The sequence below is a fragment of the Psittacula echo genome (genome assembly GCF_963264785.1).
Source record: "Psittacula echo genome assembly, chromosome: 12".
Taxonomy (NCBI): domain Eukaryota; kingdom Metazoa; phylum Chordata; class Aves; order Psittaciformes; family Psittacidae; genus Psittacula; species Psittacula echo.
Window position 1 is genome coordinate 9,766,820 of NC_137747.1, and position 21,382 is coordinate 9,788,201.

At 55.3% G+C, this 21,382-nt stretch overlaps 1 protein-coding gene across 1 annotated transcript; it reads right to left on the bottom strand.

Annotated features, from left to right (window-relative positions):
* Positions 1–14,793: 14,793 nt before the first annotated feature.
* On the bottom strand, positions 14,794–21,141 carry CDK5RAP1 (CDK5RAP1 mitochondrial tRNA methylthiotransferase; the record flags this gene model as incomplete). The annotated part of the gene is made up of 13 exons (XM_080628112.1): positions 20,924–21,141; positions 20,250–20,353; positions 19,777–19,811; positions 18,958–19,058; positions 18,553–18,763; positions 17,622–17,742; positions 17,099–17,329; positions 16,774–16,871; positions 16,624–16,679; positions 16,381–16,511; positions 15,559–15,708; positions 14,998–15,138; positions 14,794–14,874 (listed from the first exon to the last, which is right to left on the bottom strand). Exons 1-13 carry the CDS (start codon positions 21,135–21,137, stop codon positions 14,794–14,796), a joined length of 1,674 nt encoding a protein of 557 aa, XP_080484238.1. The 5' UTR covers positions 21,138–21,141.
* Positions 21,142–21,382: the final 241 nt, after the last annotated feature.

Consider the following 21,382-nt stretch of genomic DNA (forward strand, 5'->3'; position numbering starts at 1 on the left):
TGAACCCCCGGCTCAGGATGGCCCCTAGTTTATTTATGCCCAGCCTCTTCCCTGCAGTTCAGCTCCTGTTGGAGCAATTAAGCCTTTGCTAATTTAAGGCTCTAAAGCTGGCTATTGCTCTGGGGGTAAAGGGGAATAGCTGGATCAGATGTAATATTGCTGCCTTAGAGTCTGTCCTGCCCCTGTCCAATCCAGATCCACCTTGAAAACCACCTGGAAACAGGTTTTTCCTGTCATCTTTCATGCTTCTTTTCACTTTCCCTCTATATTCATTTCCCCATTTTCTTTTATTTGCTGTTTCTCAAGCCTCCTTTAAACTGCCGAGATTTTTCTTGGAGGCACAACCCATCTCCTGCTCTCCTCCTGGTGACAGGCAGGTTTCACAGCACAGCTGCTGTGCCCTAGATCCACACACTCCTAGTTCGTGATAACTTTTCATTTTAACCTGCCTTGTGCTGTTTCTGTATGTAATTAACTCGCCGGGAGGTAACTGCTCACATCTCACTGTCCCTGGTGAATATGATGGAGCATCCCCTGAGCCATTCCTGAGACCCTCTATTTAGCCAAAGATACAGGAACATTCCCAGCTTCCCGTGGCACCCCCCTGCACCCCAGGGTTCTGAGGTGGCTCAGAGTAACCGTGATGCTCTAGGAATGCTCAGGGGCTGCATGCAGAAAGAAGAGGGAGAAGAAGGGGAAATCACAGGTTTCCACCTTGATCAGCATCTTCCTGCTTCACTTTGGGATAGCAAAGCAAGAGAGACACCAAGTAGCCATGAGCAGCAAAAGCCTGTGCTGGCCATGGCCCCTGTCCCTTCTATGGCCATGGCCATTTCCAGTTTCTCTGGACCATGTGCAAGGAGCTGCATGGCGCTAGGTGGGATGGAGCCTGACCAGAGCATCCCCTGCCTGAGGACACGAGCTCCTGCACCAGCACCCAGGGGTGCATTGCTGCACCCTCACTCCCTGTGCTGCTGCCCGGGTCCCAGGGGGCAGGAGGAGAAGCCCGGGGAGCGGGATGCAGCGTGTCCGGTGGGAGGAGAGCCGGTGGGCACCGCATCCAGCCTGAGCTGCTGGCCACGGCCCAGCACGGCTACGTGCACTGTGCGGGGTCAGGCTGGTGCAGGGTTCACACTTCACAGCCAGCGAGGAGGAACTATCCCACTTCATCCTCCCCTGGACTTTCCTGGTTCCTGCAGCTCGGGTATATAAGGCTGCTCCTGCCAGCCAGCCCCGCGGAGAGGCCACGGGCAGCAGCACCGCTGCAGCGAAGGGCTCCAGGTAAGTGGTGTTGCGGTACAGTGGACACAGAGCAAATGCTCCCATGGGGTGACCTGCAGCCAAGTGTGACTCGGCTTTAAAAGCAGGAATTTTAATGATGTTTTCCTTTGATTTCTGTAGCAGCATTTAATAATTGATGAGAATTAATTTTTAAAGCCAGCAGAGCTCTTGCTTGTCAAATTCCATGTTTATTTTTGTTGTTATGTTACAACTGAGCCAGCAGAAGTGACAGGGGGCTGGTTTCTTCATGCTCTCGGTGACCAGAATTCAGACCCATTTTCAGCTTATCAGGTCTCATCTGAGCTGCTGTAAAACAAGCCTTCATCTGCAGAGCCATGCATGAATTTTGCATGTGCAAGATGCTCAGCTTAAATGTGTGTGACCAAGGAGACAGCAACCTGATAGATACCGTTAATAACTGCAGTGGCAGTTGTGTGCTCTCTAAGAGCTCTTCTGCAAGACCTGAGAGCCATTGGGGGACCCTCTTGCGATGCTGCACACGTCTTGCAGAGCCCCTCCAACAAATCCCCCTGATTTTATTTGACACGGTTTTCAACAGAAGCTGCCCGAGCCTCCCTCCTCCTCTCCTGTTCAATAACCACAGCTCCAGGAGCTGTGCATCACTGCGTGCTGATCAAAGGGAAAATCTCAAAGACAGACTAGTGAATTAAAGTCTAATTTAATTGTGCCAAGAACTGTCATGGAGGGATTGTTTTCAGAGTACCTGGAACTGATAACGCAGTTGTTCAGTCTGACCTAAATAGCGACGTTCTGAGTGCCGAGGCTCTGCAGTCCTCAGCCCCTACACTGCTTTCCTCAGAAGGAAAAGCAGGGACAAGGCCCGGGACATGGGTGCTGCAGGTGGGTGCTCCTGAAATGGGGACCCACAGCAGCGCTTCACTGGTTTCCTGTTCTCTCTTTTTTGGAAGCACCTTTCTGTGCCTAAACAAACACTCCACAGTGCTGGTTGCAACCCCAAGGTGCCCAGGAACACAAGGTCCTTGAAGGTGCTTACTTTTGACTAGAGGCAGATCAAATTCAGGGAAAATGGGTTTTTTTTCATAGCCTGAATGGAGCAAGATGAGAAGAGCAAACAACCTGCCCATGGAAAAGTGAGTGTGGTCTGGCTGTGAGCTTTAATAACACAGTGCTCTTCATAGCAGGGAGAAAGACGCAGCTTTGACACGCACTGTTTTTCATCCGGCTGCGTCCCTCTGAGTGCTCTTCTTCCAGGGTCATTTCGGAGCGGTGGGAAGCCATCCATCTCTCCGTACAAGGTCCTCCTGCCTCATCTCCATCCTCATGCTCTCTTGAAATGGCGTTTTCTCCCTGCAAGCTTCCCTACAATGTCAGGCACCGGCTCTGCAGAGGGGTAGCCCGTGGGCATGGACAATGCAGAGCAGCTCGGCACCGTTTTTCAGTGGCTGCCTGAGAACCAGAAGCAGTTTGACCTTTCTGGGTGGGAAAAGGGTGCTGTGGGTCTGGGCTGGCCCCTGGGGGCTGTATGTCCCGGGGGGACCTGCCCCACTGCCTGGGAGCAGCACATGTGAAGGATGGAGAGCCAGACTGGCGCCCAGGCTGCTCGTTCCTAGGGGATGGGACTGGTGCTTGGGCTGATGTGGGTCTCTCCACAGGTGCCAGGTCAGGAGATGCTGCATTTCTGGTGTCTCATCCTTGCCGTGGGCCTCCTGCCCCCCTCCCAGGGCCTCTTCAACCTGGGCAGTGTCCTTGGGCTGAGCCCAGCACAACCCAACGATGGTGAGCTCCGCGGTTTCCATGTTTCCCATGGGAGCGTCCTGGCACAGGCGGGAAGTCCAAGTAGTGACTGGGACCTTCTTGTGCAGGTCTGCTTGGAACTGGTCTTGGCAGCGAAGGTCTCATCAACAAAAAAAATGGCTTGCTTGGCACAGGCCTCTTTGGTGAGGGTGGGCTCTTTGGTACCGGCATCCTTAGCACGGGAAGTCCGAGTGGAAAAGAAAGCGGAGGTTCCAGTGATGCAGGAAAAGAATCCAGCAGCTCTGGGATCCTTGGGACAGGCCTCTTAGGTGAGGAAGGTCCACGTGGCATGGGCATGCTTGGGAGAGGAGGGCTGCTGGGTGGTGAAAGCCAGGACAGTAATGGAGGTGTGACTGTTGCAGGAGGACAACCTGGCAGCAGCGGTCTGCTCGGCACAGGCATCCTTGGTGGAGACGGGCTCCTTGGCACTGGCATCCTTGGTGGAGAAGGCCTTGGCAATGGTCTCCTTGGCAATGGCCTCCTTGGCAATACGAGCCTTCTTGGACAGAAAGGTTTGCTTGGCACAGGGCTGCTTGGAAAAGGAGGTCTCCTGGGCAATGGAAGTCTCCTTGGTCTCAATGGTCTGCTGGGTGCAGGAGGACTGCTGGGCAGTGGAGTCCCTGGCACACCAACACACTTCTCCTGGTAAGTGGGCATCAAAGCACAGGGGTGGTGCTCCCTGCAGGGTAACAGATCAGTCCAGAGGATGGGTTTCCCTAAGGGGATGCTCCAGGAACCAGCTGCTCTCTCTTACACCAACCACCAGTCCTGGGCTCATGTGAGGAGCTGAGATAGGGAAATTCCAGCCGAAGATGGAAAAGTCTTCCCGATGGGAGCGATGTGACACTGTGATGGGCACCCCGGGAGGCGGGGGTGCAGCCCTGAGCAAACTGACCCTGCTTTGAAGTTGTCCCTTCCCCACCTTCACTTTTAGCTGGGAATATCCACATAGGTAACAGGTCATGCAGTGCAGAGGAGGAGATGGGGCTGCGGGGTCTGCTCCTGCTGATCCTGCCATCCCAAGCTGGGTTTGCTTTGGTGTCGACCCAGGCTGAATGTGCTGAACCTCGAGAACGTCCGAGTCTCGTGCAGGGTCATTCACGGCAGCGAGTTTGTGCTGAACCTGTACTCGAAGCTGGTGCTGCGCTTGCCAGGGTGAGCAGGGCTGGGGGGAGGCAGCGGAGCGGGGCCAGGGGGGAGGACGGGATGTTCCCGGGTGCTGGAGGAGCATCCCCAGACGCTGGTGGGACTAAAGCATCACCCCAGCCAAGCCGGCTCCGGCAGCCCCGTCCCAGCCCCGTGCAGCTCCAGTTTCCGAGGTGCTTCCCTGTCTCTCAGGATTTTCCAGTTTCTGAGTGGGTCCTCGGTGGAGACAAACATCACGTCCCACATGGCGCTGACCCAGGACACCCCCGGGGACCTCAAGCTGGTGTCTAAGGATTGCAGCAACCTGCTTGTGGGCTTCAACGTCAACCTGCGGAGGGGGTGAGCATGGGCACGTCCCCCCCCCGGGCTGGTCTCAGGCACTGGGCACTGAGGTGGTTTTGCAGGGATGGATCCATCACTCAGGAGCTCAGCCCAACCCCTCTGTGCCTACCTCGGGCTCATCCATGGCCAGGTTGGACAGGGCTTGGAGCAAGCTGCTCTAGTGGAGGGTGGCCCTGCCCATGGCAGGGGTTGGAGCTGAGTGAGCTTTAAGGTCCCTTCCAACCCAAACCGCTCTGCGGTTCTATGACTCTATGATCAATACGTGCCCTGGGAAATGGTTAAAACAAGAGGCAGGACTCACAGCTCTTTGCAAGTCTGCAGCGGGGCAGAATTTCAGCCTCAAATCTGAGCACAGATTTTCTCCTTAGCAACCAGATTTGAGAACCAGGTAGCAAAGTCCCGAGCATCAGTAATTCCTGCTGAAGCGTGGGGGAGCTGTGGGCTTGCCGCAGCTTTTAACACAGAGGCAGGAGCAGACAACGGGTGCTCCTCTCCGTGCTCGGCATGGCAGAGCTCAGGTTTGTCTTGATGCCAAGGCCTGGGTTTGAGACCTTCCCTGGCAACTTTTGTGTTTCCTTCCCCCTCCAGGTTTCTCACCAATATGGTGAGCAATTTGCTGAACAGTTCCCTCCGGTCTCTCATACCCGCACTGGTGAGTGCCTCAAAGTCCTTCGCTCTAAGGAGCTGCACTTATTGCAGCTCTGGCCATAGCTGTCCAGCAGAGTTACTCACACAGACACTCTATATACACATATACGTGCACGCACAGTCACATCCCGTAAGTGAATTCCCAAACTTCCTTGATCTTTCTTGCAGCCCAGAGTTATTTGTTAGGAGCAATTCAGATGGCATCGTTCAGTGTTACGGGATAATCTGCACCCAATTGCCCCGTGAAAGGCCTGGTTCCGAGGTGTTGAGCAGGGCTGTGACAGCCTCGCTTAGGGAAAAGGAGCTTCTGAGAAAACCCTTTATTATGTTCAATAGAATCAGTGCCACGGGGAGAAAGGGCTGAACAATTGATATTGCTTTTTCCATGGAGGGATCTGTGAGGAGCTGATTGTTCCATCTTGAGTTAAACCTGTGAATCTCAAGCAGTGGTAGGGAAGCACATTGCTACACCCGTGGTGTTCTCACCAAGGCTGTGACACTTGTTCCTGTTGCAGCTCTGCCCGTTGGTGAACATCTGGGTCAGCATCATCAACATTAAGCTTCAATTCCTCAACCGTAAGTCATTAAATTGCCTTTTCTATATTTATTTTTAGAGGGACACTTGAGCTTTGTCTCCAGTCACCTCCACAGGCCCTGGGGGCTCAGGAGAGCCAGACCCACTGGAGAAGGAGGTGCTTTGTTTGGCAAAGCTGCTTGGGGGGCACAGTCCTGGCTCATCCCTGGTGCTTGATGTGGCAAAACCATCCTGGCCCTGCTGTCCTCCAGTGCTCAAGGCAGGGTTGGATGGGGCTTGGAGCACTCTGCTCCAGTGGAAGGTGTCCCTGCCCCTGGCAGGGGTTGGAGCTGGATGGGCTTTAAGGTCCCCCCCAACACAAACCATCCTGTGGTTCTGTGCTTCTTTGGTGCTGGGGCCGTGGCCGGGCAGGACTGAGCTCCCCAGCCTCTGGCTCCATGCACCAGCACGGGCAGAGCACCTGGCAGGCTCCTGATAAGCAGCCGGCTCTGCCCAGCCCCATTGGCCTCTCCTCAGGTGTCGTCTCCTTTGGGCTCCTGGGGAAAATCCACTCAGCCCTCTCCAGTTTGCCGGTGTCATCCGGGCACTACATGGAGCTGGACCTGCAGGTACGGCCATGTCCAGCCCCGGTCCCCCCTCCCCTCCCTCTCCCTCCCCACTCACACCTTCCTCTCTCCTTGCTTGCTGCAGAACTACCCATTCCCAAGCGCCTTCATCGACTGGCTCCTGCAGCGTAAGTCCGGGCACAACGGGATCCCCACTGCGAGCCAGACAGGGGCAGCAGCCCAGGCTGTGGGGATGCTCAGGGCGATGCAGCCCTGGTGCAGGTAGTGGCCAAGAGTGGGTCCCCATGGCCCTTGGGTGCAGCCAAAGCTTCAGGGTGCTGATGCATCGCGGGATGGCCCCACAAAGCGCTTCCGCCCCGCACAGTGGTGCTGGGGGTGGTTCATGGCCCGCAGTCCTCAGAGGCATCCCCCAGCTCAGGCACTCGGTGGCTCTGGGTGTGCAGTTGTGAGACAAAGTCTGTGTTCTCCTACACAGGCCCTGCACGGCCCTGGAAAAGTCACTTCACCTCTTATAAGAGGATTTAATAATGTTTACTTAATAGGAGTGAATAATGGTCCTCGGGATGCTGCGAGGATTAATTAATATTTGCAGAGGTGATTGGAAGATCTTTCAGCCTCATATGCATGCAAAGTTAATATATAGAGGAAGGAAGGAAGAGCTGGACGCGGTCCCAGCTTCCCCCGAGGCGTGTTCCTCAGGGCACTAAATCAGCTCTGCCCATGAAGCTGGGGGATCGGGCCATCGGCACGTCGGGAGCCGGCCCCACAGATGGGAGCTGTGGGGCTGGGGGGGCCGGGGTGCACTGACCGGAGTCCCTCTCCCCAGTCACAGGCATCAATCTCGGGAGCACTCCATAGCCATGGGGCCAGCAGCGCTGTGGGGTAAGGATGGTTTGCTGGGACCTGGCTCAGAGCCCCGGTGCAGGTGCTGGTGCTGGCTGAGCCGAGCTCTCCAGAGCTGACCCTGCACTGATGGGGAGCACGGAGCTGCTGCTCCAAGCTCCCGCGCTGCCTGAAACCTCAGCTCCAGCATCCCCACAGGTACCCTGCAGCCATTCCCACTGCTCCACCCTGAGGAGGAGGAGGGAGGAAGATCGCTGGATACATAGAGAATAGACATGAAAATAGAGAAACCTACCCAAGAAAACTCACTGCTTCGTCTGCGTTACGTTTCAGCCTGATCACTTTGGTGTCTCAGTCCAGCCCAGGGTTAGCAGTGCCAAGAGTTATCTTTGCTGCTGATCAGGTGTGCCAATGCACTGCTCCCACTGGATCCAGGGGCAGGAGCCTCAGGCCATGCCTACATTCACTCCAGGTGTCACAGCTATAAGCCACTCATTAGGGCACCCACTAATGAAGCTACAGCCCAACCCCAGCCCTTCCTCAAGCACCTCATGTTCCTCCTGGCCCTGGGCTGTGGTTTGGGCTGGGAATTGCTCAGCATGGAGGAGCCTTTCCTGGTGCTGGACCAAGACTCCCCCAGCTGGCAGTGGGAATGTCATCCCCTGCGGCTGCCTCATGGGAATTCTGTGAGTTTGCACCAAATCCCTGTGAAGGGAGAGAAAAGGGACAAGCATCAGTGGCCTATGAATGCTTTGTCTTTGCTCTCCTTCTGCTCCGTGATGAGTTTACCATTTCAAAGGGAAATGTTGCTGCTTCCAGTGCTAAAAAGAAGGCAGAAAAAGGCCTAATCCAGCCTGTTCTTGGCTGATGCATTCCCATACAGTTGTGCTTTGATTGATCAGAGAAAACGCTATCCTGTCTTGTGATCTCCAGGTGGAGCTGGATGTCACGCATGGTGGGTGAGGCGGATTCACGTCCCTTCTGTTACTGCTTACAATAAAAGGGGTTTTCTTCATCTGCATTCCGCACGTGCCTTGGTTCCTTTCCTAAGGGCCACAGGATTTCTGTGTTTGCAAGGGGTTTGGTATTTACCTCCCCATCAGCCACAGGAGTGACTCACAGGCAAAGAGTATGGAACAGGTTACATCTGCTGGCAAGGTGGGGAGCCACGACCAGGCCAAGCCCTGCCGGCCCTGCTGACCCTCTCCCAGCTAAGGGCACAGAGCTGTGGTCCCTGTGAGCAGTCACTGCTCCCCTCATTTGTATTTATGCAGATTTATTCTGCCCTTGTCCCTCAGCTTCTGGTTCTTTTATTCTCTGTTCGTGCTCCCCGCGTGCTGCCAGCAAGCCAGGAGCTGCTGGACATGAACTAACATGTCCCTTGTGCCCTGCTGGGGCTGATCCCCTGGGCTGGGGCCGGGACCAGGACCCTGGGGATGCCACATGGCACTGAGTGGCATCAGCCCTTTCCCAGTGCCGTGGTGGCTCCACTGTGAAGCACCAACCCCCTCCTCTGCCTCTGCCCATCACCAGTCCCTCTGCTTCTGCCAGTCCCATGGGCACAGAGGGGATCCCGGGAGCCAGGTTTCCAAGGAGCATCTCCCCTGGTCCCCGGAACCCACTGCTCACCCCACATTTACACTCGACTTTGCCACCAGCCACCATTGGCTCTTCCTCATTGAGGGCACTCAGAGGCAGAGGTGAATGGAGCAGCACGGCTGAAGGTGCAGGGAAAGGGGCCATGGTGGGTGCCCCTGCAGCACCAGCCCCGCTCTGAGACTTCACTCCTCAGCTGGGTTTGACAGGAGGGGGGTTTGTGTTAAACCGGCCCGGAGCAGTGCCATGGCTCTGCCGGGCAGCAGCAGCGCAGGGGAGCAAGGGCTCAACAGGAGCAGTGATGAGCGCCTTTGGAGCTGAGCCACAACTCGGTTATTTCAGCTCAGGCTCCCCCCAGAGTTATTTGTGTGTGGGAAAAGCTGCCAGGGTTTTATTCTTTGGAAATCAGAAGCTTTTCACCATTTCCCCTTGGTCAGGAGGCTGAATGGTTCCAATGCCCACCAGAAAAACAGCTTCTGAAAGCACAGTGGTGAAACGTGAGGTCTGGGCCAGCAGGCGGGGGTTTGCTTTGGCCCTTGTCCATGCAAAACCAAAGCCCTGAAGGCAAACAAGAGCCTCGGCTTTCACTGGGCTCTGGTGCCTCTTTCGTAAGGTGCTTTGTTGTACAAGAGCATCCGGCCCTGCTGGAGCCCAGCTCTGCGCATCTCTCAGGCTCTCCTACCCAACAAGGGAGGGAAGAGCCCTGGAAGATGGATGAGAGCCCACTGCTTGCAGTCGGGCAGTGCAGATGCTGTCCCCATTAGAGTACCGTTGCTCCCAGCAGGTCTGTGCTGGGCTCTGTGCTGAGCACGGCTGGGGGAGGTTTTCCCATCAGCAGCTGTTAAAGATGGAGTTAAATGAGGAAATCCTGAGCAGAATCTTTGTCTCAAATGTCAGCACGGTCCCTGTTTCAAAGGGAAACTGCTCTGTGAAACACCCGCTCGGGTCTGACAGCTTCAAAGCTCCTCCGGGCCTTCCCGAGACTTCTGCAACTGAACAAAAAGATGGTGTTAAAAGCAAACAATAAAAGCAGGTTAAAAGCAGCCGGAATAACCCAGAGGGGATGGAGCAGCTTGCTCAGGCTCCAACCCCTGCAGCAGGGCTGACGGGACCAAAGGTGGTCTCGGAGGGGAGGAGGAGCCCCCCGGTCCGGCTGCTCCTTGTCGCGGGGCTGTGGTGAGCATCACTCACCCGATGGCTCTGCAGCGGCGCCACCGCCCGCCCGGCCGCTGCCAAACCAGGGCTCCTGCCAGGAACCGGGCACCTTTCCCCTCACTTGCATCAATCCTCTCCCCCCACGTCCCACCCCTGCCCTGCCCCATGTAACCGACTCCTGGAATGAAGCCCAGGGATGCGTTTTCCTGGTCTTAGGAAGGAGATGGAGGAGATTTGGGTGTTTTCAACACCAACGGTGTTTGCTTTGCTACCACTGTGAAGGTACATTGAGACAATCTCTGAAGCCAGCTCCCTGACTGCTTGGAAAGTGCCTCCAGCAGGAACAGAAACCCCAGGCACGGCCCCTTGAAATAATGGGAAATAATTCCTGTTCTCTTCCAGTTTCCTAGGAAAAGCTCTGCTAAGAGGGGTGAGAATGTCCCAGCATCCTGTCCAGCCAAACCTTCACAGTGTCCAGCACTGCGGAATGCAGCACTTCCCTGGGGGGTTGTTCCAATGCTGATTGTTTTCATGGGGAAAAACTGTTCCCTTGTGTTCAGTCAGCCCCCGCCCTGGAGTGACTTATGCCCATCACCGCCCGTCTGCCCCATGGGACTCCTGTGAAAAGGGAGTTTCAGAGAACCATCCCCTGTTTTTCCCAGCCCAACCCCACTGTCCCCATGGCTCGCACCACCTCAGCCTCATGGAGGCATTGAATTACGCTATTGGCTCGTGAGAGCACCAGGGTGGCAGAGCTCAGGCTGGGATTAGAGGGGAGCAGAGACACCCTGGTGTCACCTCAGCTTCTAGCATTGGCCACCCTGCCCTCACGGAGCCCTGGGTGACTCTTGAATAACTCAGGCAGCAGGGGAAAAGACTTGAATAAAAATATCTGGGAGATACGGAGCCATGAATGAAAAGCATCACAAAATAGATACCAAGTAATGACACCACGGTGAGAGCTTATTAATAGCAAAGGCTAAAGATAAAGCTAATTCAAAGCTGATGAGACAGGTCAGCTAATCTCCAGGAGAACAAGAAGTCAATAGCTGGCTGTCAGTACAGGAGCAAATTGCTCGCAAGGGAGGAGGGAAAGCCACAGGCCCCAGAGCAGCAGTTGCTGTGACAGACGTGCAAGATCCGCTCTGCATTCACAAAGCCCTGGAGAGCTGGAGGTGCCATTCACATCCCATTGGAATTCCATGCACAGCCAGCAGCACTCCAGGGTGTTGCACGGATGGAAATGCTTATCCTGGTGCTGGGTGGGCTGTGGAGCAGCTTGGGGCTGGTGGGAGGAGCAGCTTGGGGCTGGTGCGAGGACACTGGGACCCAGGCCCTGCCCGGTGCTGCGATGGAGAGCACCTCGAGTTGCCAGCACAGCGGAGCTCAGTGTCTGAAGGAGCCGTTCCCTTCCTGCTGAAGCCCAAAAGGAATGAACTCAAGGTATAAATGAGTTTAGAAATGGAAAACCTGTTAAAACGTTCCCTATGCTGCATTAAATCCCAAAGCTTCACAAGAACACCTTCAGCAATGGTGATGAAAAGCCACCGAAGGAGACCCCCATGGACCCCAGCCCACAGCAGGGGTGGTGCAGGAGGAGGAGGCCAGAGGGAAAGGGCTGGCAAGAGCAGAAGCCTCTCTGCCCGAGTGACATCCCCTGGGCACGGGGAGGGAGCTGCTCAGAGCCTTGGAGATGGGCACAAGGCTGGGCAGGGGTAGAGCAGACAATGATAGGATCTATGCTGAGGCTGCCCTCAGGCTGGTAACTGCTGTGGTGAACAGAGGAGCCCGGCTAAGAGCGCCTGCTGCCACCTGTCCCTCCCCTCAGTGAGCCTGGCCGAGACCTGGGGACAAACAGGTTTGTTCTCCAGGGCTGTGATGGGCTCCAGAGAACAAACCGGCTCCTGTTCTCTCTGGCAGAGACCTTTCTGCCACGTGAAGCTGTTTGTGTGCCCGCGGTGATGCCCCAGCACACGTTGCGAGCAGAGGGAACACGTGCAGGTTGTGTTGGGAAATCCCGATGCCAGGAGATGCCTCGGGGCGCAGCGTGTGCCTGTGAGCAAACGTCAGCCCCACACTTGGCATCTGTGCTGGGAAAACCCCTCTGCCAAGAGCCTGGTGAGGGGTGTGCCCGCGGCTGGGACCAGGCAGGGCTGGCTGGAGGAGGCACAGAAGCGTTTGTGTGTTCTCAGAGGGACCGGGACAGGAGGAGCCGCTGGGCAGGGCTCTGCTCACCCCCGAAAGGACTGGCTGAGCCTGCAGGATGCCGATGGAACCCCAGCCCAGCAGACAGGGAACCACAAAACTCCTGACACTTGGCAGCAGCAGGACAGGCTAGAGGGAGCAACGTGCCTTGTGTGAGATGCTGAGTGAGGGGGCTGAGTGCTGGCACTGCCCTTGTGTGAGCTTCTGTGAGCACTGATCCCTATCAGACACCTGTGGGTGATGGATAGAAATAGTTAACAAAACAGATCCAGGCGTTATCGCCCTGGTCCGGCTTAGGCCTTGGGAACTCTGAAGAAAACACCAGGTGTTAATGCCCTGCTCAGGCCTAAGCCTTAGGAACTGTAAAAACAATGAAGGGTAAAGATTGGTTAGCAAAACAAAGCAGGTGATTTACAAGATAAAACAGGATGTGCATCTCAAGGACAGACCGGGCAGTGTGGGTGACTGTAGCCCTTGGTGGTTTTGCTGGATAGGGAGGATGGGGGAGTAGGGGAGTGGAAGGTTGCTGCTTGGCACCTGGTAGACTATAAAAGGGAGGTGAGATGCGAAATAGATGTCTTATGCTTGATTCACATTGGATCGTGCATAGTCCAGTTCTTCTTTCCCTCAGACACCCACAAACCTGGCCCTGTCCTGCTGTCAACTGGGAGGGAGTTGTGGAATTGAGAGGTATGAAGCAGAAGGGGTCCCTGGGGCTGCTTTGCAGAGGCTGTGCTTGGAATGAGCCTCTGCTTCAGGCAGAGACCACATTAACCCAAATGAGAGGCAGATGTTTCAGGGCAGGGGCTGCAGGGCCCAGCTGGGGGCACATAGGACAGCACAGACCCGCTCCCAGCAGCACGTAGGCTTTTATCACCATGTACTGGTGATGCTGGGCCGTGTCTCCAACCTTCACTGACAGCTACAGCAGCAACCAGGCTTGGGGGGCTCCTCAGCAGTGCCATAGCCCAGGCCCAGTGCACAAATCAGTAGGAGAACGTGAACTTGGAACCAGAGGCATCTAAAGAGCAGAAACAACACATAACCCCAAACCCATGTCCATAAATACCTCCTTTGTTCTGATGTGCTTTTTTTATCCCTGACTTCTGGTCCCGTGGTGTTATTTCTCACAGTTTCCATCCCAAGCGAGTGGATGCAGGAAGGCTGAGCACACAGAACACTGGGCTGCAGAGAGGAGGGGTTTAGGATGGAGGGCTGGACCCGAGGACTCCTGAGTCATCCCTGAAACAAAATCCCACCCAGCATCCAACCCATCGTGGTTTCCTCTGAGGAGCATCTCCTGCTGTGCCCAGGAGCAAGCAGAGCCTGGCAGGGGCTGCCTCCAGCTCTTCTCCAGGACAAGAGCAGCTTTCAGACGGTAACAGGGCTGCTGCCTCCTGGGGCCCCTCAGGAACACACCAGAACTTGTTCTGAGCACTTGGTGAGAGCTGAGCTGCATTACAGGATGCACCTCATGAGGACAGTTATGGAATTGTTTGAAATTAAGGCTTTTTAACACTGGATAATAAAAGCCTGGGAAGCCTCTTTGCTGGTAACACAGCCCAGATAGTCCCTGCCAAGCCTAGGTATTGATTCCTGGATCTGTGTTTCTCTACAAAGCAAATACAACCCTTGTTCACACTAACCAGTATTCTGGGCTGGACCCCTGGTGCTGGACCACAGCATTCCCAGCAGAACCAAACCCTTTCATTGCAGATGTTTGCCAAAATACCACAGCCCTTCAGCTCCCAACAGCAGAGCGCACAGGCACAACTGGCTTGGGGGATGTAAAGCCCCATGGAGCTCTGGGCTCTCCCTGTTCAGGCTGACAAAAGACACATGGGAATGGGTATGAGGCCCATGTTCAGTCTTCCCAGCAGCAGGATTTGGGGAGCAAATCTTCTGACAAGTGACACATCCCATCTGCAGCCCCCGAGAAAATCACATTCCTGCTTCCAGGCAGCACCAAAGAACTGACCCAGCCTCCAAGGTCACTGTAAGCACATCCTAACAGAGGCTCCACTGCCTTAAAACCTCGGCCCTCAGCCCCAAGGCCAATAAAAACCAAGAGGCGAGGTAAATGGTGAGCACTGCAGCTCCTCGGGGAGCCTGTGCAGCGAACTCCAGCAAACTCCCATCGAAATCCAACTCTTCCCCTCATTAGGCTCTTGCTCTTACAGTAATGACTATAAAACCACCGGAGCTGGCCTCATGGAGGGCACCCTGCAGCCATGCTTCACGCTGGGAAGAGGTGTCTGTGGGGAGGAGGTTAGAGCAGGGAAAGACATGTGTCAGCCCTTCTGAAGGCCATGGATCTGGCTGCACAGGGAAGTGAGCTGAAAGCAGTGCTGCAGGGCACTCCTCAGCTTGGGTTGCATGAGAGGAGGTGACCAAAGTCAGAGGCCAGCCCTGCAGCACTGCAAGGGCAGACAAAGCCCCAGAGCAAGTGAAAATACATCATTACAAAGTACTTGGGTTGGGCAGCTCACACACAGCTTCCACCCCTTTCACCTACAAACCTGCACAGATCAATGAAGGGCAGATTGTTGCCAAACCAGAAATATATATATTATTATTATTTCACACATAACATACTCCGATATACATACATGTCCCTGATTCTACCCCATCTCCTGACCAAACTTCCTCGTTTCTTCCTGGAGAAACGTGCTGCTTCTGTCTAGCAGCAGCAGGGACAGCTCAGTGACAAGCTGCAGAGCGGGAGAGGGTTGTGCGGTGGAGTGGAACTCCCCTCAGGGTCTGGGAGCTGGCAGAGGTCACCTGAAAGGAACAGCACAAGAACAGAAACTGAGGAGGATCTGTTCTAATTTAAGGCTCTCATGGCAGCAGCTGCTCTGGAGAACAGCAAGAAAAAAGAGGAATCAAGCACTGCAGCCAGGTCACCTTCACCAGCACGTAGTCCCCTGGCTGGGCCCTGCCCGGAGCCTGGCACCCTGCAGCATCCTCCACCTCGGCATCGGGGAAGATCACCTTGATGTTGCCGTCATTCCTGCCACACAGCTCCAAGGCAGAGCGCTTGCTGGGCTGAAAGGAGGACAGGGAACATTACCTGCCTGGCAGCAGCTCTGATTCACTGCTGGGCTTTACTGCCTCAGGAATTAATTGAGCACTATTGCCAGCATTAAAATCCCTGTTGCACACTGTTAAGCTTGCCATGTTAGCAAGTCCTCTGGCCGAGCTGCTGTGCTGACACCCACACACCAAAGCCAGTGTTTCAAAGCCTGCCCTAATTCAGTACTTGGCCAGAGATACATCTCTAACCTATCCCACCCCCTGTGCTCAGCTCAGGGCTCTAGAAAAGACAGGCTCTGTGAAGCTTAAGGGTGAAGACACGGTTTGGAGTCCCAGGATTATGTGAGGAAAGTGAGAAGGGAGGGCAGAAGTGATGACTGCTGTGTACAGCCTAAGAGGGGGGGAAGAGGACTCTGTCCCAGGCACACTCACCCCCTCCACCAGCACCAGCTGGCACTGGCCCACCATGGCCTCGTTGGCCCTTGCAGCCTCCTCCCGAAACACAGTGATGAGCTCCTGCAGCCGCCGCTGCTTTACCTCTGCAGGCACATCGTCCTGCAGGCGGTGAAACGCCCGGGTCTTCTGTGAACAGACAGAGCAAGACTGGCCTCAGTAACCAGAGATCAGAACCTGGTCTGCCCCCAGCCAGCTTGGCTGCTCCTCCATCAGTAACTTTCCACACATGAAAGTTTGCATTTACAACCTCAAGGAATGTTTCCAGGTGCTAAGCACCAGCAATGTCTCAGTTCCTTATGTTCTTTCTGCAGCACCTTTTTGGTAGAAGGTTTGATGTAGGGCACTGAGCATCAGTGGCTGTGTGGAGCAGTTCTTTAGCTCCTATGAGATGTCTGTTGCCTATTTGTCCACAAGGACAGACAACAAATTCTACTACTTCTAGTCCCATGTGATGAAAGGTGACACATATTCCTTTGCTTCCTTATATTTCCCAGCCTTCTGTCCTCTACCCCATCAGCATCGCACACTTTGGAGAGGATTCTAATAAGACCTGTCAACTACCCACTCTTCCCACAGAAATGCCTTCTGCTAATTCACTACTTCTCTCCACACTCAATTGACAGAGTCTCTGTCCCTGGGCTCCAGCCCAGCACCATCAGCACAATTTCTCATTGACAAATAAGAACATACCCGCAGCCAGGTCTCTGCAGGACAGTGTCTTATGGTGGGAAACAGCACTCAGGAGCTGGGTGAGATGCCCAGAGGTAAAAAGTCTGCTCCATCAGGTCCTGCACTCACCTCTCTCATGCTGTAGGCAAACAGGAAGCCCACATTGTAGCGGACTTCCTGCAGCAAAGACACAGTCTGCTGGTGATCTTCTTCTGTCTCTCCACAGAAGCCGGCGATGAAATCGCTGCTTAAGCTCACCCCTGTAACAGACACAGCTTTACACCTCCTCAAAGAAGAGAGGAAGGATCTGCTCGAGAAAAGACAGTAAGATGCAGCTGTGCTGAGCTCAGACCAGCCAAAGGGAACACTTACCTGGAATGGAGTCACGCACATGGTGTACAAGCTCCAAATATGCTTCTCTTGTGTATCTGCAATGAAGAACACATGGATTTGCTCATCAGAAACCCATGACTGGCGAGGAGAAACCAGCAGCCAGAATCAGGGGCAGGGCACAGGACTCACCCACGTCGCATGGCCTCCAGGACTCGTGTGCTTCCGCTCTGGGCTGGGAGGTGAAGCTGTTTGCAGATGTTGTGTCGCTCCTGGATAAGCTGCAGGACCTGCAATGAGCAACAAGGAGGCAATATCACAAAGAGCTCAACTCTACCAGGATGCCAAGGGGAAAGCCAGCAAACTGCAAACCTGACGGCTTTATCACAGACATTCCCCTCCCAGGAGCTGCTGCTCCCATTCTGGGGTTCAGCATTCCTTTTGGGAAGGAAGCACAGCCCACATGTAGCGGTTTGGAGCCTGCCCGCAGCAGTCCAGGTGTTTATTTTACACTTGCCTCATCAGGGAAGTCCTTGGGGTGTGGGGAGGTGAAACGGATCCTCATTTCCGGATCAATACTGGACACCTGGTCCAGGAGATGTGCGAAGCGCAAACCTCCTGGCTTGGCTCTGTAGACTGTGCTAAAGCCACGGCTGAGGCCTGGGGCTGCAGCCGACTGAAACTGCACCTCAGACATGTCTCGAAAGCTGTTGACGTTCTGACCCAGGAGAGTCACTTCTTTCACCCCCTGCAAAGATAAACGGAGAGAAACCACCATAACCCGGTCAGGATGGCTACACTGCAGGCAGCCATGGCTCTACTCTTACTTCCAAGAGCAGTTTCCAAAAGAAGCCTTCCCTTCCCTATCTGGCTCAGAGCATCACAAGGGGAATCAAAAAGCCACTGGTGGAACCCTATGGTAACCTCATCTCTGCAGACAAAGGTGGTGCATTCATCAAAGGTACCACTGAAAACACCTTCACTGAGAACCAGCCCTTCTCCCATGGCTTGGGACAGGAGGGGAAGAGGCTCTGCCTCACCTGATCCGAGAGCATCCTCACTTCCTGCAGGATGGACGCAATGGGGCGGCTCCTTTCCCGGCCACGGGTGAAGGGCACGATGCAGTAACTGCACATGTTGTCACAGCCACGCATGATAGATCTGCCAAGAGCAAGTACAGGTCATTCCACCATCACTCCAGAAGAGTCATCCCCAGTGCATCCAGCCCTACTTCATCAACCGCCGCCTTTATTGACGCCCTCAGTGTGCAGCACACGCAGCACCAGCTCTGAACACAGCTCTCACACACCGCTCCAGCCAGCTCTGGCTTCCGCTCACACCCATCCAACACCTCCTCATTGTTCATGTATGTTTCCAAGAAACTTGGAAAGCAACTGCTGAGGCACAGACTTGCACTACAGCCTGGCAGGGATGAGAGATCCTTCTGCATCCTGTTCCTACAGAGGGTGATACCATCCCTCTGTCTCTTTGGCCACACTGAGCAGAATTTGATCTCAAGTTTAGGAGTCTTATTACCAAAACTAAACAAATGGAAATGAAACCAACAGAAGTTACAGCTCATGGAGAATTAGAAGAATTAAATAGGAGAACGTGTGACAGGACATGGCAGAAGGGAGGAGGAGAGAGAGGCGCAGGCTTCAGAAAGGTACAGACAGCAGTGGGACAGGAATCACTCGGTGCAGTGCCAGGCTTAGACAACCAATGCTCTCCAAGGAGAGCATGAGCAGCCCACAGCCAGGCAGAGCATGGCAGCCTCTCCAGGGCTCAGTCACACAGTGAAGCAGCAGCAAACACTCAGTCTGGTAGGCTCATGCTTCTGGGCTGCTGGGAGCAAGTGCAACCAGGCATTACATCTTCTGGGTAGCTGCTGCCACTGACGCTGTCTGTTCTGCACAGCAGCATTTCCAAACCAGAATCACAGAAACATGCACAGGAAAAAGAGGTACTTACACAAATGCTGTTGTGCCACCTGCACTAGTCTGGACAGGCAGAATATCTGCATAGGTCTCATCTAGTGACAGCAGGACATTGGCAGCTTGTTGGCCAGACTCTGCCACAGCCAGCAGCCGGGGGAGGTCACGGTATGCATCAGGGCCTGCCACAATGTCCACCAGCTTCTCTTTGTGCAGAATCTCCTCCTTAAGCCTCTCTGCCATGCATCCTGCCAGCAAAGGAGAAGGGTCCTTGTGAGGAAGTGCCCACCTTCCATCCCACTCCTGCACTCCTTTGCTGGCTACTTTCACCCCGCAGCAAAGGCTTGGTGCTGCCAGAGGGGAGGAAGAAACAGCACAAGGGGCAGTGGCACCACAAGGGGCCAGGGCACACACTGCGTGCTGCCCGCTGCTGTACAGGTACCCAGAATCCCGATGCGCAGGGGGGGGCCAGCCTGCTGCCGCCGGGCCTTCAGTGCACTGAGGTGCCGCAGGCGGTTCCAGATGGCCTGCTCTGCCTTCTCCCTGTGAGCCAGGAAAACAGACGTTATTCCAACTGCTGCACTTTAACAGCCCTCAGCCTGAAGCAGGCCAAGTGCTTTGAGAGGAGATTTCAGCTAAAGCCAGGGAATCATCCACCACATGGACGTGTCATCTGTGCTGTGTGTATTATGTCTTGACTCTCTTATCTACTATGGCTTTTCTCACTCAGCAGCACCTGCACTGCAGGAACAGCTCAGGGACTAAGCTCTTGTGCAGAAAAAGCCAGGCTGAGCCAGCCAACGGAGCCACCCTGCAGGTGACAGTGAGCACGCTGCATCTTCTGCATGCAGAAAAAACAAGCAAAGTTCCCTAGAATTCACACCCCAAACTGCCCCAAATGGGTTCCCCTGTTTCTGAGGTACAGACCCTGCACCAGAGGCAGTCACTTGCAGAGAAGACAGAAGAGCATTTAAAGAAAATTATCACCATCATTAAAGCACCAAACTGTGCAGGTCTGCACCTGCCCATGGCCTGTTTGTAGGGCTCACAACACTGAAGAACTTCTTCCCGCTACACAGAAAAGCAATTCATGGCACAATTCACATTACACATCCCAGCATAAGCCAGCTCTACCCTCAGCTACCCAGGTAGTTTCACATCTGCATTCTCTTCCCCTCACACAACACATTTATCAACTTGGTTTTCAAATGGCAGTTCCTCAAACACTGTCCCAAAGCAGCAGTGACAGAAGCTTCCTTACCTGATGGAGCAGGTGACCAGGAGAACCACATCTGCCTGGATTGAATGACAAAAGAGGGAGAAGAATCTGTAAGAGCCAGACACTAACTGCTCACCCCCTGCAGGGGTAACCTGAGGAGGCAGGCTAGAAAAAGCACTTAATGCAGTGGAAAGGATCTGCCCAAGTGTGTGGTGGCTTCAACAAAAAAGGTGCAAGAAACTACCAGGAGTCCAGCAGAGTCTTCCACTACATGAGAGAAGCTGACTCAAAGACGAGTCAGGAGCATCCCGCTGTGTCCAATACCTCTCCAACCGAGAGCGAGCCCAGCAGTTGAAAGAAAAAAGCCAGCCCACGGCTTTCCAACGCACTTATTAAATGTTTCCTCTGCTCCACAGAACTTCAGCTACAAAGATCCCAACACCCCCCAGGGCTCTGCTCCAGACAAAGGCTGGGACTCACAGGCACAGCAGCAGCACGCTGCCAATGGGCCTCACCTCATCCAGCATCTTTGTCCTGGTGTAGCCGCTCTTCTGCAGGATGGCCCAGGCGATCTCTGTGTCATTGACATTCATCTGGCAGCCATACGTCTCCAGGTACACTGCAACACAGGCGCTGTGACGCAGGAGCCTGCCTCAGCTCCCATCTACAGCCTGCTCCTGCCACCTTCCCTATAGGAAGGCATCTTCAACCCCACCACTGGAGAGTCAGGCGGGCGGCACCAAGGCTGCCTTCACCTGCAGCCCGCACCGAAAGGATAACCCAGGGACAAAGACGAGTCTGGGAAATGCGAGTGCCTCAGAGCACATCACTGCCACAGGACAGGCCCGGGCTGCGGCTTGCAGAGCTGCAGGAACTACCTCACTGCTGGGATATCACATCCAGGGCACGACCAGCCCTTCCCAAAGCATCACAGCCGGGAAGCTCTGGCCCAGCCCCGCACAGAGGTGCCAGAGCAGCCGGGTCCCCAGCCCAGCTTCACAGCGGGGAGACAGCAACGAGCTGGGCTCGTCCAACCCAGGGCCCCCGGAGCACCCGTTCCCCCGCACACGCTGCAGTCCGCGCTCCGGGCACCACCGGCCCCTACCGCAGCCACGGCGGCGGGTACCGCAAACCGCCACGGCCCCGCAACACCCCCGGGGGGGAGCGGCGGCACCGCAGCCCCACAGACCTCTCCCGGTACCGGGGGCAGGGCCCGGCTCCGGCGGCGGCTCCCTCTTGGCGGCTCCCCTCAGGAAGTGCCGCAGGTCGGGCCCCGCGGGCAGCGTGGCCCCGCGCCGCTGTCCCGGCCCGCAACGCTCCCGGCGGGCAGCCCCGCGCTGGGCAACGGCTCCGGCCGAGCGGAGGAGCCCCGCGGCCCGCAGCGCCCGGCCCCCGGGCAGCATGGCAGCGCCGGGTGCGGCGGCGCCTTTAGCGGGACGGACCGGTCGCGGCCCCGCCACAGCGGTCCTACTCCCCTCCCTGGCCCCGGCGGTGCGTTCCGGGCTGCCGCGGTTCCGCCCCGCTGCGGAAACGTGAAGTAATGGTGAAAATAACATTGTTAATAACGGGTTTTGTTAATAACGGTGTTCATGACGGTGTGTGTTAATAACGGTGTTAATGGCGGTGCTTGAGGGCTTCACCATGGCCG